We start from the raw sequence: 21,254 nt of genomic DNA on the forward strand, positions 1-21,254 counted from the left end.
AGTTTAAAATATAGAGTTTGAAAATATCCCTCAATAAGAGAATGGATAAAATGCAGTATATTCATACAACAGAATGCTGCATAGCAGGATGAACTAATATATGTAACAACATAAAAAATCTTGTAGATATTTTGTTGAGTGAAAGAAGCCAGACACAAAAGAGTGCATACTGTAAGATTCCATTTGTATGAAGTTCAATTGCTGCCAAATCTGACCTATGATACTAGAAGTCAGGATAGATGTTACTGGGCTGGGTGCAGTGGCTCACGCCTGCAATCCCAGCACTTTGGGAGGCCGAGGTGGGTGGATCACCTGAAGTCAGGAGTTCTAAACCAGCCTGGCCAACATCGTGAAACCCTGTATCTACTAAAAATAAAAAAATTATCTGGGCATGGTGGTGTGCACCTGTAATCCCAGCTACTCGGGAGGCTAAGGCACGAGAATCACTTGAACCCAAGAGGTGGAAGTTACAGTGAGCCAAGATCACACCACTGCACTCCAGCCTGGGCAACAGAGAGAGATTCTGTCTCAAAAAAAAAAAAGGATAGAAGTTACCACGGTGGGAAGTGGGTTTAGGAAAGAGGTGCTTCTGGGTGCTAGTAATGTTCTGTCTTTTGACCTGAGTGCTGGTTAGTTACCTGGGTATTTATTTTGTGAAAGTTCATTCAGTGAACTTTAAATGTTCATGAGGGAACATTTTGTGAAAGTTCATTCATGAATTATGCACTTTTCTATATGTTCATTATACTTTAATGAAAAGTTAAAAAGGATACCATACAGAATTAACTAAAGGCATAATCGTTGATCATGGTTAGAGCTTAAAATTATATAAAACCAGAGAGATTACTTACTTTTTCCTGGCACATATACTCTCTCTCTCTTTAAAGTGATCATTTAAAAAGTAATCAATTATGAAAGTGATAAATATTACATTACAAAATAAAAAGAAGTGTAGCTAAACTATTTCTTTAAAAATCTTTCAAGCCAGGTGTGGTGGCATGTGCCTGTGGTCCCAGCTACTCAGGAGGCGAAGGTGGGAGGATTGTTTGAGCCCAGGAGGTTGAGGCTGCAGTGTGCTGTGATCACGCCACTGTATTTCAGCCTGGGAGACAGAGAGAGACCCTGTCTCAAAACAAAACAAGACAACAACAAAAAAAATATAGTTCACCTAAGTCAGACTTCACACTACTTAGACTGAGGACAGTCTTTGGAAACAGTAACTTATGACATCTACAAAATTCATCTCATTATTTTTGAGATTTCTTTTCCTTTTATTATTAATTAAGGTCAGTGTCTTTTCATGCACTTACTAGTCATTTGTATTTCTTCCATGTCTGTTTTGTGTATGTGAATGCACCTTCCCTTTTTCTCTTGTGTCTTTTTTTCTTTTCTTTTTATAAAGTTGATTTGTTTTGGGTCAGTGGTTCTCAATTCTGGCTGTGTTTTGAATCACCTGGGGAACTCCTAAGCATTACCAGTGTCAACGCCCCACCCTAGGCCAAATAATTAGGATCTCTAAGGGTTGGGCCTAAGCCTTGGTATTTTTAATTGTGTGTGTGTGTGTGTGTGTGTATACATTCTATTATGGAAATGTTTATGCATAGCAACATATATAACAAGTTGTTTTTTTTTTTTTTTTGAAAGAGTTTCGCTCTTGTTGCCCAGGCAACAAGAGATGATGCTATCTCAGCTCACTGCAACCTCCGCCTCCTGGGTTTAAGCAATTTTCCTGCCTCAGCCTTCTGAGTAGCTGGGATTACAGGCATGCGCCCCCACACCTGGCTAATTTTGTATTTTTAGTAGAGACAGAGTTTCTTCGTGTTGGTCAGGCTGGTCTTGAACTCCCGACCTCAGGTGATCTGCCTGCCTCGGCCTCCCAAAGTGCTGGGATTACAGGCGTGAGCCACTGTACCCGGCCCATCAGGCATTCTTAATCCCACTCTGGACTTCAGCAATAGTTTCTTTTGTTGCTTCATCTTTGTGGGCCACTTTACTTCAGGTTAGAAGCTGTATCCATCAGAGTTCTTAGATGTAAGTAATAGATACCATCTCTGGCTAATTAATTAAAAGGGTGACCCACAGATTCTGTAAGTAGGTTGGGAAAGTAGGCTTGAAAACTACACTGCTAGGAACATAGTGCAAAATCATTGCACAGAACTCTCATGAAGACACCTCTCTGGCCACAGACCTTGCTGCTTGTGCTCCAAACACCACTGATGCTGGGTTCTGGGTGCTGCCCCAAGAATCATTATCTCTGCTGCTCCAGAACACTGGATGTAGCTGCCACTACTGCTGCCATCCCCACTAGGTGGATTCTTCTGGAGTTCCTGCTTCTCCAAGTTAGTATTTCCCCCCTTGAAATCTAGCATAGTGCATTTTATTGGTGGAGCTCTGTTATGTGCACCTATCCTAGTTTCAAAGAAAGATGAGAAAGCAAATATATGGGTTTTTTTCCTTCTTTGTACTTTAGTAGTGGAAAGTCTACTTGTCCCATAAGGTAGGGTGTGCTTAAATGTAGACTCAGCTTTCAAGTGCTTGGTGTAAAAAAAGAAAGTCCACTGTAAAAGCTCTGTATCAGTCTTAGAAACCCATTCCTTTTAACCTAATGATCTATCTTATAACCACTAGCTTTTCTTCCATAATGCAGTAGATATTTGATGCAGGAATATGCCTTATTTATGGGTGCCATATTGCTGTGTACATGGAGCTGTATCTTTATTTCTGAAGAACAATATATTTCAAAAACCCCATTCTAATTTTAGCTAGTTGCAGTCATTCCTATTTTGTTTTATGAATAAACTCAAGGAGATGTTATAGTTAAAAGCTCAACTGTAACAAATATTGATATTTCCTGGTAGTGTTTTCACGGATAATTTTCTAGCGTATAGGCTATTTGCCTTTTTTCAGGTGTGATCTTTCTGTATATAAAGACAGTGTGGAAAATGGGAAACACTGTATTAGAACCATTGTGGATATAAATAGGATGATACATTCTTTTTCTAAACAGAAGGTATAGCTCTCATTATTGCAAAAGTGTTTTACTCTAAGTTACAATGAAACATTGTGAACACAAGCTTTTAAAAATTAACACAAAAAGCACATTCTTGGCTTACCTGTGATAACTTTAACAACCAACTAGTGAAGTTTTTATCTGCTGTGAAACCAGGGCATAGTTGAGTGAATGAAGCCATGGACACTTTGGGTCAGGGGCCTTGGTGATATTGTCTTGGTTCTGCTGGTGGTGTGCAGCATTACCTTAGGTGATTCATTTATGTTCTTCTACATTTCGTCTCTTCAGTTCCTAAAGAAGAATTAATGTTACTATCCCTTCCTCTTCACTTTTCTTACAGTGGTGTATTAGAAGATCTGAGACAGGTGTGATTGAGCTTCTTAGAATAAACACGTGGTAACATAAAGGTTGTTACAGTAAAAACAAAGATGAATGTACTATAAAATCTTCATAGCAAGATGCACCCTGTTGTTTAGTATGTAACAAGAAACCATTGTTGTAATATCCTGATGTAAGGTTATGTTTCTGAATTATATTCAAACCAGGTGGCCCCTCAGTTTTGAATACTTAAGAACTGCAGCTGTGGATTTAATGGGTTTAATTAATAGGAAATTCACTTCAGGTTCATCCATTTGATCTCTGCTACATAGCCAACAGAAATTACATAGAATGTTTCTAAAACTTCCAGAAAATTCAGGCTAGCGTTAGCATTCTTCACCTAGCATAGGTGAAGTCTTAATTCTACAAATGAAAAAAAAAAAAAAAAATCCAGGGTTTCTAAATGTGGTAAAATTGTAACAGACAAGGTCAGGAATCAACTTACTGGGTTGCTCAGTATTTAGTGATACATTCGACTCCTTTTGTGGTTTCAGATAGCAATTATTTCTAATATAATTTATTTTGCAGTGAGGGCCGAGGCAAGTTGACGGTATTTTCAGTTAAAGCTATGTTAGCAACCATGTGTGGTGGAAAAATGCTGGACAAATTGAGATGTAAGTATTTTCATATTATTTGAAAAATGCCATTTTCAAATTAGGACTTTTAAATGAATATTGTCAGAATTTTGAATGATGTTATATTGAGCTTTTAAAAAAATTACCATGTCACTGACGCTGCAGCAGCTGGCTCACAGTAGGTGAGTTATGCCACCTACTGTTCAGATGGAAAAGTTGGTTAATTTAATTTATTGTTAGTGCTTTTTAGTGAGAAAATGGAAAAGACTCAGAATCATAATGCTGACATTTAAAAACTTATTTTAGAAATGTTTTCCACATTATTAAAATTATGCTTGAAAATGATTATATTGAGAACTTTTAGTTAAAGTAAATTTGATTGCTTTTACTAAGTTCGGTCTGGTTTAGCTCTTAATAACTCCATTCTTCATCAGGTGATGTTTGCTGTGATTACATTATTCCTTACTACTCTAGAGTCAGCCGCAGTTATTTAGAAGCTGATGACCTGTTTTTTTTAAAAAAATTCCTGTTATCTTTGCTAATTTTTTTTTTGACCATTAGTCATTTTGGCATTTTACCATTCATTAGATACTATAAGAAGGTGATTAGATGAAATCAAAAGAGATGAAATTCACGACTATTTAATTTTGCTGCTTATGGTTTTTATTTATTCAGTTATTAGTTATTAACTCCCTAAGATATGCCAAGAATTGTGCTAGGTGCTTTGCATGTATTTTCTCATGGAATCCTTAAAATTCCTTTGAGCAGCAGGTGATGTTTTCTTCATTTTATCAATGAGTTAAGCAAGGGGGCAAAGCTGGGGTTTTAACTCAGATGTCAGAGCCCTGTTCTGAGCTATGTGATTGTGCTCCCCTGTGCTAGTGCTGTAGCAGGAGACACACGTGTAATTTCAGTACAGTGTTCAGAGTGCCATAAAGCAGTAGCCACAGAGTGGGAAACTGGATGCCAGCTTTCAAGGGATGAGACTGAAGTCTTAATGAGGTAGTGTGGTAGTGTGGTACCCTGTGAGCCCGGATTTGGATGACTGAGTCCTTGCGATATTCCTCCATGCCCTACTTTTTTTTTTTTAATTGAAAGATACAGAGGTTTGATCAGATTCAAGTATTAATACAAGTTTTTCGGCAAGATTACTTCATAGGCGTATTTGTTTTTTGTGCTTTTTCTTACTTTACCATAACACTGAAAGTTGGAAAGCTAGATGGCCCATTAGATATAGCTTTAGATATTCCAAAGAAAGATCTTAATGTATTTGGTCAACTGTTAACCAGTTTATCTTCATTTCAAAGTTAGCTGCAATATAGAACATGTTTTTGGTAATAAGAATTATGGTTTTATTTAAATATTCTTCTGAGGTTTTTCACATGGTATATCCCAAAATATTCTTTGGGCTGAAATTCCTTTTATATTTTTGTAAAATATAAAAATATGTTTTTCTGAGGAAGATAATATGTATGAAAGTATATTTCATTCAAACACAAAGAAAAGTTGTAATCTTGTCTAATTTTTAATGATGCTGATACCAGATAAAGAATGTATATACCATCTTTATTAATATTGGGGAGACTGGTTGAAAAATACAGTAGTAGAAAAATACATTAGCAGAAAATTAACTGTATTCTAGATGACTCTGGAATCTTTAAATTTCTTTAAAGTCTACTATATTTACATAGAGCCAGCTCACCTGGCATATGGTAAATACTTAAAATTTTGTCAAATGTAAATCGTTGATTGAATACTAAAATTACTCCAGTTCTGTGTTATAACTGTTAGTGAAAAGGCGCAAATTCTAGTTCTCGGTTTGGAAGGGATCCAGGTGATAGCAGTTTTTTTGATGTGGCTTCTGAACTTTTTGGAGGAACACGAAGTGACCAAGATTGAAGTGGTGCAAAAGCCCACGGGCCAAGCCAAAGGTGACATGTCAGCATGCTCAGGACCCCAAGTCATTGCAATAGTGTTTGGATGGCTGTGATACAGACTGTGCTGGGTTACCAATCACTGTGTTTATCTGATTCAAGTAGATTTCAAGTGTGGTTTATCTTTTCCTTGCTAAAAATTATAGTTTCTCTGCCAGTTGTAGGTCTGTTTCATTATTTTTGTTGTACTGTAGTTATCTTGGCTTGGGCTTGAGATGTTCAACATAAGTAAAATACTTGGGTAGGGAAGCCTATCTCTACTTTTTAATCTTCCAAGGTGGAAAATACTTTAAAATGTGGCCTGCCCCTTCCATTTTAAACAGAACTTGGCTGGGTGCAGTGGCTCATGCCTGTCATCCCAGCATTTTGGGAGGCTGAGGTGGGAGGGTCACTTGAGGCCAGGAGTTTGAGACCAGCCTGGGCAACGTAGTGAGACCATGTATCTATAAAAGCAATTTTAAGGCCGGGTGCAGTGGCTCCCGCCTGTAATCCCAGCACTTTGGGAGGTTGGGGTGGATCACCTGAGGCCAGGAGTTCGAGACCAGCCTGGCCAACATGGTGAAACCTTGTCTCTACTAAAAATACAAAAATTAGCTGGGCATGGTGGCACATGCCTATAATCCCAGCTACTCGGGAGGCTGAGGCAGAATTGCTTGAGCCCAGGAGATGGAGGTTGTAGTGAGCCAAGAGCATGCCACTGCACTCTAGCCTGGCCGACGGAGTGAGACTGTCTCAAAAAAATTAATAAATAAAAATAAAAGTAATTTAAAAAGTTAGTTTGGCATGGCAGTACATACCTGAGGTCCCAGCTCCTCAGGAAGCTGAGCCAGGAGGATCACTTGAGGCTAGAAGTTCGAGGCTGCAGTGAGCTATGGTCATGTCACTGCACTGCAGCCTGGGTGATGGAGTGAGACTCTGTCTCAAGAAAAGAAAGAGAGAGAGAGAGAGAAAGAAGGGAGAGAGAGAGAGAAAAGAAAAAGAAAGAAATGGGAACTCACTGATTATACTTTTAACATTTTCATCTCTTAAGGATGCCATTTTCTGATACATTTAGGATTTAGGGCTGATTGTAAAGCTTGGTTTATCTGCTCCTCCTATTTTGAGACTATTGTGCTTTTTCAGTTCTTGAGTTTTTTGTTGGTGGTGGTGGTGGTGATGGCGGCAGTGGTTTGTGTATGTCCTTTATCACTGGCAAATATGATGGTATGTATTTTTGGTGCTCCACTCTCTGGAAATCTCTCCTTGCTTCTGACTTACTACTTTTAATATGCTACGGACAGAGAAGTAATAACCAAACCTCTTAGCATTCTATTTAAAATAAGGATTTAAAGTGATTGTTATGAGAGAAGCACTTGAGCTTGTGTAGTATGATTGTTAGCTTTGGCTATTTTCAGAACCTTTCCCTCCTTGTTTTCTAGTTCTCAGCAATGTCCTACTTAGTTGAGGTGGCTGAATAATTGTGCAGCCAAAAGAGAGAAGTAACACTGTATTGTAACAGCAAATAATCTTTGATTGTTTATTCACTTTCTCATACCTAATTATTCCATTGTTTTGGTTCTTCTTGTTTGCTCCAACCTCCTTCTACTGACTGGACTCTCTGTTGTTACCTCTATTAATGCTCCTGTTATATTAAGTTTTCTCATTTATGGAATGTTTTAGCATTTCTACTTTTTTTTTTCTGCTTTGATCTTCCTGCTTTTTACTTTCTTAGAATTTTTCCTATGATTTTCTCCTCTCTACCTTTTTTATTTGACATGGGGTTTTTGGTTTTAGTATCAAGATAGCATTTGAATGACTGAACAAATATTTGTACTTTTAGTTTAAAACATTTCTTATATTTTTCAGATTTGTCTAAAGAGAGTTTCTGTCTCCAGGTAGCTTTCATTTACAGAGATGGTTCATTGTTGTGGCCATTAGAGACTATGTCCTAGATTCGGAGGTAACTTTTATCAGGATTCTAAATACCAATGATTTATAATCAGAATATGGACTTTAATTAAAAGCACAATCAAAATTCAGTAATGTCAGAAACCCAAAATATAACTCAAGGAAACAAAATTTGTAGACTGTAAAGCCCATTATGTATTAAAACATGTTTACTTATCAATTAATTTGACTGTGCAATTTATTTACTTTAATTCTGCTATTTGTTTTCGAAGAAATTTAGTCTCCTTATTCAAATTGCATCTGGTTGCACTAAAAGGAGCAAAAGATTCATCAATTTATTTTAAAATTCATTAAAAAGCTGGTGCTACTATTTTGAAAGGCAGTTTAACAGTATGTATCAGGAAGACTTTAAAAAGATTCATATTCATTCACTCAGTCTACTTCTTGAGTTTATCCTAAGGAATTAATCAGAAGTGTACCCCAAGTTTTTTGTATATTGCAACACTTATATGAAAACTTGAAACATCTTTAGTGTCCAAAAGTGAGAACTCAGTTAAATTTTGGGACACCCACATGATTGAATATAATGCCTTTAAAAATAGGTTTTAGATCAAAATGCATACGTGTAATGTAGTTTTAAACAAAAATTTGCTGTGCACATAGAAAATAAGAAATATACCAAAATAATAACAGGGGTTTTTCTCTGGGTTCTAACACAATGGTTTTATAATAATAATTTATATTATTTATCTTTTTGCATGTTTTTGATAGACCACACTGTCAGTGGTCAGAGAAAAGATGACCTGAGATTCTTTCTGTTTTGGTCAGAATTGACTATTCCTACTGATGTTTCAACTGTTTGCTTCCTTCATGTTTCATTAGCAGACTGTAGAAGGGCCTCCCTTTGAAGTTACAGTTAAACAGTTTCACCTGTTCAGATTTTAGACTCCTCTGCTGTAGTATTTTAACCACCCATGGCTGCATAATTATCCTCACTGGTTTCTGTTAACCATCCCTTCTCCTCAGTAGATGGAAGTGACTGTTTAATCTAAATGAGTGATGGCTAGATTTACATTTTTCAGATAACCAAAATGTTTTAGAAATGGAAGGAAGTAAAAGATAAGCCTTAAATGTGTATTTTTATGAATAAGGGGGAAAAAAAAAGAAAAAGGAAAACAAAAACCAAAGGAGGTCTGGAGCCTTGTCTCAGGTGGTTCCTGGCTGAGTCAACACCAGAAGCCCAAGGCATGCAGACTCCACCCTTCAGCCTCATTGCAGCTTAATGATGTGGCATATTAATAAGTTTCTTTTTTTTTTCTTTTTTTTATTGTTTTTGAGATGGCGTCTTGCTCTGTTGCCCAGGCTGGAGTGCAGTGGTGTGATCTCGGCTCACCGCAGCTTCCACCTCCCGGGTTCAAGTGATTCTCCTGCCTCAGCTTCCCAAGTAGCTGGGACTACAGGCGTGTGCCACCATGCCTGACTAATTTTTGTATTTTCAGTAGAGACCGGGTTTCCCCATGTTGGACAGGCTGGTCTTGAACTCCTGACCTCTGGTGATCCGCCTGCCTTGGCCTCCCAAAGTGTTGGAATTACAGGCATGAGCCACCGCACCCCGCCAGTGGCATACTAATGAGTTTCGAACTACAGTATGCACTTGGGCCTAGTTGTGTTTAGGTATTTATCAACATACAGATGTGTGTGCATGGTTTTGTGGGTTAAGTTGCTGAGCTGGTAGAAAGATGACAGGCGATGAGAGTCATTTGCAAACATGTAAAAGAAAATGGCTTTCTGTTTATAGACTCATTTCTTCAGTCTAAATAGCCCTTTCATCTGCAAAAAAAATAGGTGGCTAGTCATGTGGGGATGAAAGGGAAGTTGAAATAGATGGATAGATCCAGCCAGTAAAACCAGGGTCATTATCACCAGGAAAAAATCAAAACATATGTGATGATGGTGGCTCAGTAGCATTTTTTTGCTTATTACACAAAATATATTATAGAATATTTTAAAAATTGCATACACATATACATTTAAGGGCATGATTGTGGGTTTTTCACAAGGGAGAAAGCTTTCTTTTTAGCTGGAAATAACTGTTAGGGAATTAGCATACTTTCAGAGGTGTATAAATAGAGAGAGAATTACTTGGGAAGTTAACTGGGGATGTGGGAAGTAATTTAGTCCCTTAACACCAGGAGGGTTTAGGGCTTTATTTAATTAGAGTGCTAGTTTAATTTTTAAAATATTTTCGTTAAATTTTATTATTTTATTCACTTCTTTGATAAGATCCTTTTATATGTACATAGGTAAATCACAATAACTTAGGTTGATTGTTAAACTTCATTTAAGATTTAAGAATTAGCGATCATTTTTAAATTGTTTTTCTTAGAGATAAAAGCCTATTCATAAAAAAATTGTTTTAAACCCATAACTCAAGAAGTAATGAAGTACTTCACTGTGCCTTCAGTTTTGGGGTCTAGCAGTATGTCTCATTAAAACACATAGACATGTTTCCACTTCTCTTATTGTAATATAGGCCTGTTATAGTTTCTTATGAATAAAAAATTTTGTATTACTTTGAATCTATTCATATGACATAGGAACTAAGTATAACTGAAATAATACTTTTTTGTGGGAGTGGTTAGTCATTTTACTATCCAGTCACTCCTTTTTATTACTCTGAATGGGTTAGGTATAGATTCGTTGGTGTAGGTGTATACATACACATTTTTGTGATTGTGAAGCTATACATATATATATTCATGTACTTGAAAGCTAAAGTCACTGGTCCTGAATATTTCCACCACTAGTGGCCACAGGTTAATTACTCATTAGTTAATTAGTTATGAATACACAGAGTGGCAATAGAAAACTTGACTGACAGTGGCTTAAGCAGATTGGGATTTTTCTCATGTAAAAAATAAGTCCAAACGCTGATAAGTTCAAAGTTGGTACCCTGACTTATGGCTGTCCTCACAGACTTCACGTCTTCCCATCTTTCTTCTGCCATATGGCCTTCGTCCTTAGGATCAAAAGATGTTTGCCATATCCCAGGCCTCTGTACTTACTCCAGGCAGAAGGAAGAAAGAGTTGCCTTTGTGAAGAAAGCAAAGGGTTTTCCAGACATCTACTCCAGCATTGCAATGTGCAAAGGAGGCTGAGAAGTCATTCGTTAAGTGGCACATAGTCATTCCCGGCAGTCGGGCTCAGCTAGTGAGCAAGAAGGGGAAGAAGATACTGAGGCACCTGGCAGTGTCTGCCACCTCCCATGTTGACCCTTTGTTTTCATTCAGATTCAATGAACGATTATTTTCCTCCTTGTAAGACTAGCAGCCAGCTATTTATTTATTTTTGAGATAGGGTCTTGCTCTGTTACCCAGGCTGGAGTGTAGTGGTATGATCAGAGCTCACTGCAGCTTCCAACTTCTGCACTCAAGCGGTCCTCCCCCTTCAGTTTCCTGAGTAGCTGGGAGTACAGGCACCTGCTACCATGCCTAGCTAATTTTTTTATTTTTTGTAGAGACAAGGTCCTGCTATCTTGCCCAGGCTGGCCTTGAACTTCTGGGCTCAAGCGATTCTCCTCTGCCTGGGCCTCCCAAAGTTCTGGGATTACAGGTGTGAGCCACCACGCCTGACCAGCAGCCAGCTATTTAAAGGTTAATCATTTATGTTCTTCCCTCCTTTGAAGAGCATCATTTATTCATATCGTTGGTAACATTTTCAAAGTTCTCTATCTGCAGTCTAGAACTGTGGTCAAATATTGTTTCTAACTGTCTGCATGGTAGTTCCACTTAAAAATTTGCTAGTTTGGGCCAGACGCTGTGACTCACACTTGTAATCCCAGCACTTTGGGAAGCCGAGGCGTGGATCACGAGGTCAGGAGATTGAGACCATCCTTGCTAACACGGTGAAACCCCATCTCTACTAAAAATACAAAAAATTAGCTGGGCATGGTGGCGGGCGCCTGTAGTCCCAGCTACTCAGGAGGCTGAGGCAGGAGAATGGTGTGAACCCAGGAGGTGGAGCTTGCAGTGAGCCAAGATCACACCACTGCACACCAGCCGGGCAACAGAGTGAGACCCTGTCTAAAAAAAAAAATATTGCTAGTTAGTTCAAACAGTTATGTCCAAAGCTAAGTGTAATGTCTTTATCTTCGATTTGCTTATGTCAATCAGGATTTGTCAGCATTTTCCCAAACTAGAAACTTAAAATAATCCTAACTTTTAAACTTCCTTTATTCTGTAATCTAGTTTGCCATCAACTGCAGTTCCTTGCATTGAAATGCCTTGGACTTGGCCTCCCCTGTCCCCGCACACACTGTCACTGCTGTAATCCAGGCTCGCCCCCAACCTCCTTTGTGCATTGTTTACAAGTTTCCTAGCTGGTGTCTCCAATTCCATTCTTTTTCTTTTATTCATTGTGTGCTGGTCATTAACAGTCTAATTGCCTTGAAACCTAGCTTTCTAAAAATTTGATCTCTACTTAAAAGTTTTTAAGCTAAATCCAGATTGCTTCCCTCTTTCATCGTTTTCTTTTATAACAGAAATACTCTTCCTATTCAGTCTTTATTTTTCTTTTTTTCTCACTATAAATTGGCTGTCATAGAATTTTTTCTTCAATACCCTATTTCCTGCTTATCACCAGTAAGAGATACACGCTGCACGCTCCTGTCATAGAGACTTTTATCCTACTCTTCTTTAGTGCCCCCCCAGTCCCTATCCTCAACCTGTTTTGACCCCATCATTCCAGATCCTCTGTTTCAAGGCCTAGCTTCCAAATGTCTTTATTTTAGAACTTGACAATTCCTGCTTATGTGTTTTTGTATCTATTCTAAATTATATTTTGAAGGAGTGCGGTGTAATGGTATTTATTTTGGAGTCAGATAGGTGTGGTTTTAAACTTGATTTGGCCTCTTAATTTTTTGACCTTAAGCAAGTTAACCTTTCTAAGCTGTAATAGTAGAGTAATGCTTAGTGTTAGAGTTTGTTGCATGAGAACAAAAACCCGGAATAATAGTATCGTAAACAAAGTTGAGGTTTAATTTTCTCTCACATAAAAGAAGTCCAGAGGTGGGTAGTCCAGGGCCAGTATGGTAACTTCATGTTCATCTGGGATTCACACTTTGTCTTTTTTTCCCCCTACCATTCTAGAGTGATTTCTATATCAAGATTGAGATTACCACATAGTCCAAGATGGCAGCTGGAGCTCCAGCTATCATAGCTGCACTCCAGATAGAAGAAGGAGGAAGGGAATAAGGAACAAGTGGCCTGCTTTTTTGGCTCAGTTAGGTTTGTTTACCTAGTCTTCTGGAAGTCCCCTACAACCCTTCTGCTTACAAGCTCATTTTAGCTAGAACTTAGTCACATGACCACTACTTGCTGGGAACTTGCAACTTGTTAGTTGGAACATTACTGCACAAAATAAAATTAGTGTTCTGTTACTAAGGAAGAAGAGGATAATGTGGCTACTGGCAGCTCAGCATAGTTAACTGAAGTGGTGCCTAGCACATGGTGGGGCTTATCATGTATCTTTTTGCCTCTGTTTTTTCTGTTGTCAGCTCAAATTCTTCTCTGTTTCATGTGTATCTTATTTTTCCAGCTACATTGAAAGTTTCTTGGGGGATAAGGACCATTTGTCATCTTTCTCTGTTGTGCTTCTAAACACCTAACAGAGCGCTTGCACTTGGACCACATAATAGGAACTTCATATGTATTTGTTAATTAATTTATTTTACTTTCTACTGGGGTCATCTTTTAGTCTCTTGCTGGATTTTTTTCCCCCATATGGGTATTTAATACTTTTCCATCAACTGTAAACTAGCAGCTGTCATGAGAGGACACACTGAAGATTTTCATTCCTTTGGTAATTTCTTCTTTTCTAATGCCTTAAAAATTACCCTGTGGATCAATAACCTAACATTTTATCTTTCTTTAATTAGTGTATTTAAAAATTTTTTTCACCTGATGCTTCAGTATAAATTCCTCAAAATTGAACCCAAAAAGTAATGCATACATGTATATTACATATGTCTCTTAAATAGGTGTAGATCTCTACTATACCTCTTCACTGTGAATATATAGAATATGAATTTTCTTTTCTTTTTTTTTTTTTTTTGGAGACAAGGTCTCACTCTGTCACCCAGGCTGGAGTGCAGTGGTGTGATCATGGCATCACGGCTCACTGTAGTCTTGACCTCCTGGGCTCAAGCAGTCCTCCCACCCTCCCAGGTAGCTGGGACTACAGGTGCACACCACTATGCCTGGCTAATTTTTAAATTTCTTTTGTAGGGATGAAGTCTCACTATGTTACCCAGGCTGGATGAATCTTCAAAATGCTATGTTTGAAAAGTCCTCAGGAAATGATTTTTCTGTGCATATTTGACTTACTAATGTTTGTAAGGAAGTTCGACAGATTGAAAAACTGCCTAAGTCACATTTCTTTGTCAAATGCTTTTGACTTCTGGTTTTCTTTTACTCCCCAACTGTGGATGAGAAGAGAGGAATGATTGGAGACAGGAACTCCCTGCAAGCAGATAAAGTTGTAGTAGTATTACTGGAAGATTCTTTCTCATCTGCTTGACCTGACTTAATATAAAAATAGGGTCTTACAGTATCAAAGTGTCTTGGAATAGAAGACTTTAGATGAGTTACTTTTATTCTGCTTTGGAACTCATTAGATAAATATTTTAAATATGCTCTATGGCTCCTTCAGATGTGTTCTTTCACAGGCATGCATTACATCATCAGTATAGAATATACAAGTATAATACAATTTCTTTCATACCCTATCACCAAGATGCTAATGTATTTATATACTCAATCATGCATATGTCTTATATAAACACATGTGGAGATACTAAGAGATAAAGATATGCTGCTGCAAATTCTTCTTGGAACAAAGTGAGGTATAAATAAATAAAAGTTATATATCATCTAGTTTTAAACACTCAAAAAGAGTAGGATAGTCATACATGAATGGTTATTTGATGTTTAGGTAGAATATTAAGTGAGTGGAAGAGAGGGGCCTCATCTGCAGGGTAGCCACACAGTGTTAATAAGGATGAGAATAGTTTTAATATTAACTAAAAGTCACAATAATTTTATGATACTTTTTTAATGATACTTTTTGTTTGGTATACAAATGACATAGAGCCATTTATAAAAAGCTGATATTTCCTTATAGCTTGACTTTATTTGGTTTTGTTCTCATAGATGTTTTCTCCCAGATGTCAGATTCCAATGGCTTAATGATATTTAGCAAGTTTGACCAGTTTCTGAAGGAAGTTCTGAAGCTCCCAACAGCTGTCTTTGAAGGGCCATCTTTTGGTTACACAGAGCACTCAGTCCGCACCTGTTTTCCACAGCAGGTAAGGACAGTTTTATAGAATCTAGGGCTAGAAGAGCGCTCTTCCCTCCCTTCACCTTCTAACAGATTTCGCCAGATTGCTTCCAGTCTAGTAAGGTCTTGAGTAGGGGAGGAAAAAAGCTTTAAAGGTCGTGGGGAGTGGATGAATAAAAGCGGGGGGTAAAAATTCACCTGCAAACTCTTATGGGGGACCTGGGGGTGGGGGGGCGGTGTCTTTGGAAAAAAATGAAATATTTTAAAGAAAAATGTTTAAGAACAAGTGTGTACATTTTTGCTACAGGACATATATTACTTTTTCAAATGAGTTCTTGAAACCATGAGATGAGGGAATTTTGATATAAAACTCTGTAACAATACTGCATTGTTTCCTGAGTGCTGGAGACAGGGAACGCTGTATAGCTCTCACTCGCCAGCATAAAATCCCTCAAGGGTACACTACCATTTTCATATTAGAAAAAGATGGATTTGATTTCCTTCTGGTGGTCTTGACAGAGAGGCTGGAATGAGTGTGTTTCTGAGATCTTAACCATGCTTCAGAGAACCGTCTACACCTAACAAATGGTTGCTACAGCCAGTGTCCATGCCTCAGCCAGAGGATAGACACTGGCTGCAGCGTCCATTTGTTAACGTAGAGATTAGATAAAAGAAGCTTAATGTTAAACTTACCTAGAAAGTTCTGTAAAGGAATTAAAAAACACTTTGCTAAAACTAATAGGTAAAAAATTAATGGAAACAGGATATTGACATATTCTAAAAGTATCTCCCCATAAGATATTTATTAATTACAAAAAGAACATAGTAACTTTACAATGGAGAAACTGATCAGATATCACTTTACCAAGTGATCAAAATCCCTATCACCACTAAAGGGATAAACTGATACCGCCTGCCTCCTGATAGGACGCATTGAGAAGTACTCAATATCACTTCTCCGGTAACTCCTGCCAAGAAAGCATAACCTGAATCTCATCCCAAGGAAACATCAGACAAACTCCAGTGAAGGAATTTCTACAACCTAACTGACCTTTACGCTTCAAAAGTGTCAATAATATGAAACATTAAAAAAGATGAAATGTTCTAGGTTAAAAGAGTTTAAAGAGACATGAAAAGCTGAGTGAACTCACAAGCCAGGATTTTGTATTGCTATGACAGACGTTATTGGGACAATTGGAAAAATCTGAATAAAGTTTATAGACTGGATCATAGTATTATGTCAATGAATGTTAACTTCCTGATTTTGATATTTGTACGTAATTATTTAAGAGCATGTCCTGTTTTTTAAAAAATTTGAACTATTTAAGGATAAAGGAGCATCCTTCTGCAGTGTTAACATTTGAGGAATCTTGGTTAAGGGAAAATGGGAATTTTTTGGTAATCTTAGAACCTTTTTGTAAGTCTGAAAATTATTTAAAGATAAAAAGCTAAACTATAAAAGGAACACATCTAAAGGTTTGAGAACTGAAAGGATATTGTAAACTAGATCCTCCTGACCTGTGATGCTCTGATTCAAAAATGAATGAAAAACACATGCACACATGGCCCCTCCCCACCTACATACTTCTTTACATTTAAAGTTAAGAATTCATGGTTATTTGAATTCAGACTTTCAAATAGTATTTAGTTTGTTTAGAGGTTATTCAGCTTTAGCACTGAAGGTGGTACCCATGATAATGGAGAATTATTTTTAGTAACATCTGAGGAGATATTCTTCCCAAATTTGTGCACACTTTGCCTGATTGGTTTTGTGCAGATTTGCCTCTATGCACTATTTATTTTTTCTTTCAGCATAAATGGCAATCAGCATCAGCTTTTAGCATATTAAAAATATCTCCATGCTTTGATTTATTCTAATGAAACATAGTTCACATTTCCCCCCCCTCCCCGAATATGCATTTTCAAATGATGTGAGGTTGTCTGAACATAATCCTGGTACAAGAGTGTCCTTCAGGTGTTAACGTGCCCTTCAGGGACGTAAGTGAAGATGAGTATGATGAAGTCACAGCTCTCCTGCATTTTTTATCTGGAGCCCGTCTCACTGCTGCTCCTGCTGCTGCCTTGGAGGTATCATCACCTTCCATGGTGGCCCACACAATACTCTGGGGTAATCTTGTGTATGGTGTACACATGGCTTTTCACACAAGATGCTTCCTGGAGGTCAGGCTAAAAATGGATCAAGTTCTGGAATGGTACTCTTAAGCAAAATGGTATTGGAACGGGGAAGGGAATTTATACAAAGAACTATCAGTGATGAACACTGAGAAATGGATGACAGTTATGTGGGGTATAAACCTAATCTTTAATTTAATTGCAACGTGAGTATTCCGATGAGAATCTGGTGTTGGAATAACAGTTTAAAATGTTGAAGAAATTTTTAAAAGTGCAGTTGTTAATTCTAAGAATGCTATCTAGGATTCTGCAAATTAACCTTATGACATACATAATTGTGAGGGCTTTGAACTCACAACCTGATCATTACTTTTTACCTGCTTCATTCATATTCCTGTAAAAAAAAATCAATCTGCATTTTTGTATATGTCAAATTTGGAAAAGAGAAGTTTATCTCAGTCCATGAAAATGTTAAAAAAGAAAAAACGCTCAGGGGAAATAGAAATCACTCATAGAATATACTGATATATTGACCAAGAAGTGAGACAGCTTGGACAAAGTTTCATGCTGCAAGAGTTAAATTCAATGAGCTTTGCGTTTCTTTTTGAAAATGGGCTTTTCTCATAGTTTGTTTTGCTTCAGTATGTGTTTCCTTAATGAGAATCAGCTCTTAAACGTCATCAGATAGAAAACAATGTTGATGCAAATTAGAAATTGCATTGTTTTTTCATATGCACTTTCCTCCAGCATTTTGATGTTCTGGGCTGAACAAAAAGGCGATCACAATTAAAGAGAAAGTATGACTATTTTAAGAAAGAAGCTGAAAATCCTGCAGTACCTTCCTTTAGGGAGAGAAGTGACTGGTTTCAAGGACCCATGAGCTGCTTCGCTTTCTGCAGTGCTGTGATGATGAAGCTGCAGCTGAGTGAAGAGGCTGTGAAGACGTTTTGCCTCCTGTGCTCACATGATCGATGGACAGAATTAAGCTTTCCCCTGGATCCGATATCTAGTTTTGATGAAACCAATCTATTTTGGAAGTTATATGCTCGTCTCATGAAGAAGGAAATCAGTGGCTCAGGATTGAAGGCTGAAAGACACCATCCGACAGTGATACCAGTGCATGCACCTGGGGGGATTTAGTTTGGCTGATTATTTTGTTTGTCCTCTATTTACAAAGCCATGTAGATTCTTAGTGGTTGTTCCAACTCTGTTTTCCTCATATACCTTATGATTTTTAAGTCCACAGTGTTGTACTCTGCACACCTTTCCATTATAGCATTTTGATGTAAAGAAATTTCAGCTTCTTTCTTAATGTAACACATTACAGCAGAAATGCTTTTTTTTAATGATATGAAGAGAATTACCCATTGGTTTATTTTAATATAGTTTTAATTCTTTTTTAAAACACATTTTTTTTTTTTTGCCTGGGAAACTAACCCAAAATAAGGTCTGTGGATTATGTAGTTTAGTTGTTTTTAAAACACAAGAGAAATTAGATGCGTTTATAAGTTAATTCAGCAGAACCCATCTATTAGGATAGCTAAAATTAAATACTGACTTCGAATATTGGTAAAGATATTTGGAGCATCCAGTACTCTTAACAAACTGCAAGAAGCCCTGGTGGTTTCTTAATAAAACTAATCTGACACCTCCTCATGACCTAGCAATTAAATTAAAACCTAATCCTAGGTTTTAAGACTTTTCAGGAGTGCTCTTATCAACTATATTCATACTAGCCCCAAACCAGAAGCATCCTGGATGTCCATTATTAAAAAAAATTGGGGAAAAGTTAATTTAAGAGATAGTATGTCTGGAGTTTGCCCCAAAATAATGAAGGTTGGAGGGAAAGCGAAAGCAAAAATGAAACCAAATTAGTCATATGTTAAGAACTGTTGAAGCTGGGTAGGCTTTTTTTTTTTTTTTTTTTTGAGATGGAGTCTCACTCTGTCACCCAGGCTGGAGTACATTGGCGCAATCTCAGCTCACTGCAACCTCTGCCTCCCAGGTTCAAGCGATTCTCCTGCCTCAGCCTCCCAAGTAGCTGGGATTACAGGTGCCTGCCACCATGCCTGGCTAATTTTTGTATTTTTAGTAGAGATGGGGTTTCACCATGTTGGCCAGGCTGATCTCGACCTCCTGATCTCAGGTGATCCTCCTGCCTCAGCCACCCAAAGAGCTGGGATTACAGGTGTGAGCCAGTGCACCTGGCCGGGATGGGCGTATTATACTATTCTCTCTACTTTGATATATTTTTAAGAATTTTAATAATAGAAAAATTGTCATTGCAAATTTGTGATTGTGATTATTGTCTGAACATAGTATTGTTATAGCACCCCAAGACTAATACTTTGCTGAGTAGCCCAGATATATTAACATTCTTCAGAGTTTACAAACTAACTGACTTTTGACGCTTAAAAGTTGTTTAAGCAGTAAATGTATTTAAATTTCTCCCCAAATTTTCCAAACTTTAGAGTTTTGGAAAGTGCAATATTTCTCCTTAGAAAGGAGATGCTATTTGTTATTTATTAGGTCTTCATATTAATGGCATCTGTGTCCCATCTAGAACAGCCACTGCCACGATGCTGGCTGCACTGGGGGAGGCGTGGCTGGGGCTGCATGCTCCATAGAGCTGGTGGGAGCCAGGAACAGGCAGAAGCTCCACCCTATTCTCAGTTGACAGGGTGGGAGCTTTGCCTTCCCTGGGCGCAGCTGCAGCCGGTCAAGCCATGGCTGCAGACCAGGCATCTGTGCACTGTCAGGGGCCTGGGAAGGCTGCCCTTGCCCCTGCAGGCTTGGAGGGGTCTGCTCCCGCTGCCTGGCATCTCCCTGCTCCCAACACCTGCTCCAGTGTCAGAGCGAGGCTGAGGCCGAGCTCAGGCACTGTTGCTGCCTGGCCAGGTGTGCACACACTCGGGGCAGCACTGACATGCCAGCCCCCTGCCACCTCAGCACCCCCAGACTTTGGGCACTGATGAGCATGGGAGGAAGGCCACAGGGGCCTGAGGGCAGCTTGGCACTGGCCTGCAGGTGCCCCTTGGCACGAACACCTGGGTGCCATGAACAGCAGTAGGAGACAGACAGGCCCCTGGGTGGAAGGGCGTGGGTCCCCGGTGAAGCCCCACCTTCAAGACAGGGAGGGCCTGAAGCCTGGGGGTCAGGCTGCTAGTCCCATGGACTGGAGTGGGAACTTGTGGTGCTTTTTCCAAGACCACTCATGGCCACCCATGAACCTGTCAGCATGCGCTTTCTCCCCTTTAAGACCCACAAAAGCCCTGAACTCAGGCAAACTCGAACAAATGATTACCAGCTATGGAGAGGAGCTACCCACCCCAGAGTCTCCTGTCTGCTAAGAGCTGAAGAAATGATGGGACAACCAGCTGCAGAGAGGAGCTACCCTGCCAGGGTCTCCTCTCTGCTGAGAGCTGAAGAGACATCAGGACGATCAGCTGCAGAGGGGAGCTACCCACTCCAGAGTCTCCTCTATGCTGAGAGCTGAACACTTGTCAGGACACCCTGGCTGTGGAGAGGAGCTACCCATTGCGAGTCTCCTCCGAACTGTTCTGTTGCTCAATAAAGTTCCTCTTTGCCTTGCTTACCCTCCACTTGTCCACATACCTCAATCTTCCTGGGTACAGGACAGGAACTCGGGACCCACAAAATGGCAAGTCTAAAAGAGCTATAATGCAAACAGGGCTGAAATATGCCCCTTGCTTGCCATGTTGTGGGCAACAAGAAGAAGAAAGAAGGAGAAAAGAGCTGTACCCCTCTGGGGAGCCCAGACGTAGGAGCTCCCCAGGCCAGGGCTGTAATACCCTCCTTGGGGCTCTGCGGTTCCTGGCGTCTCCAAGCTTCTGGGTGCCACCGTGTTCGCTGGTGCCAGCTATGGAAGCAGCTTGCAGTACGCCTGGTCCAGTGCAGCCTCACAGAGAGCCAGGGCCCGTGCTGGTGGCTGGAGCTGCCTGCCCCACTGCAGCTGGCATGCCTGGCTGTGCATAGTGGCCG

General features: G+C 39.0%; 1 protein-coding gene across 14 annotated transcripts in view; it reads left to right on the forward strand.

Annotated features, from left to right (window-relative positions):
* Window positions 1-21,254, forward strand: part of DTNB (dystrobrevin beta) — a 296,213-nt gene that overhangs the window by 60,344 nt on the left and 214,615 nt on the right. For all 14 annotated transcript variants that reach the window (XR_002004731.4, XR_010130034.1, XM_004028945.5 and 11 more), the window contains exons 5-6: window positions 3,917-4,002; window positions 14,993-15,147. Coding sequence is in view for 12 of the 14 variants with exons in the window: in XM_004028945.5 (XP_004028994.1) it covers window positions 3,917-4,002; window positions 14,993-15,147 (241 nt within the window). In the remaining 2 variants the exon portion in view is untranslated. The remainder of the gene's footprint in view (window positions 1-3,916; window positions 4,003-14,992; window positions 15,148-21,254) is intronic.

Source organism: Gorilla gorilla, chromosome 12 (assembly GCF_029281585.2).
Source record: "Gorilla gorilla gorilla isolate KB3781 chromosome 12, NHGRI_mGorGor1-v2.1_pri, whole genome shotgun sequence".
Lineage (NCBI taxonomy): Eukaryota > Metazoa > Chordata > Mammalia > Primates > Hominidae > Gorilla > Gorilla gorilla.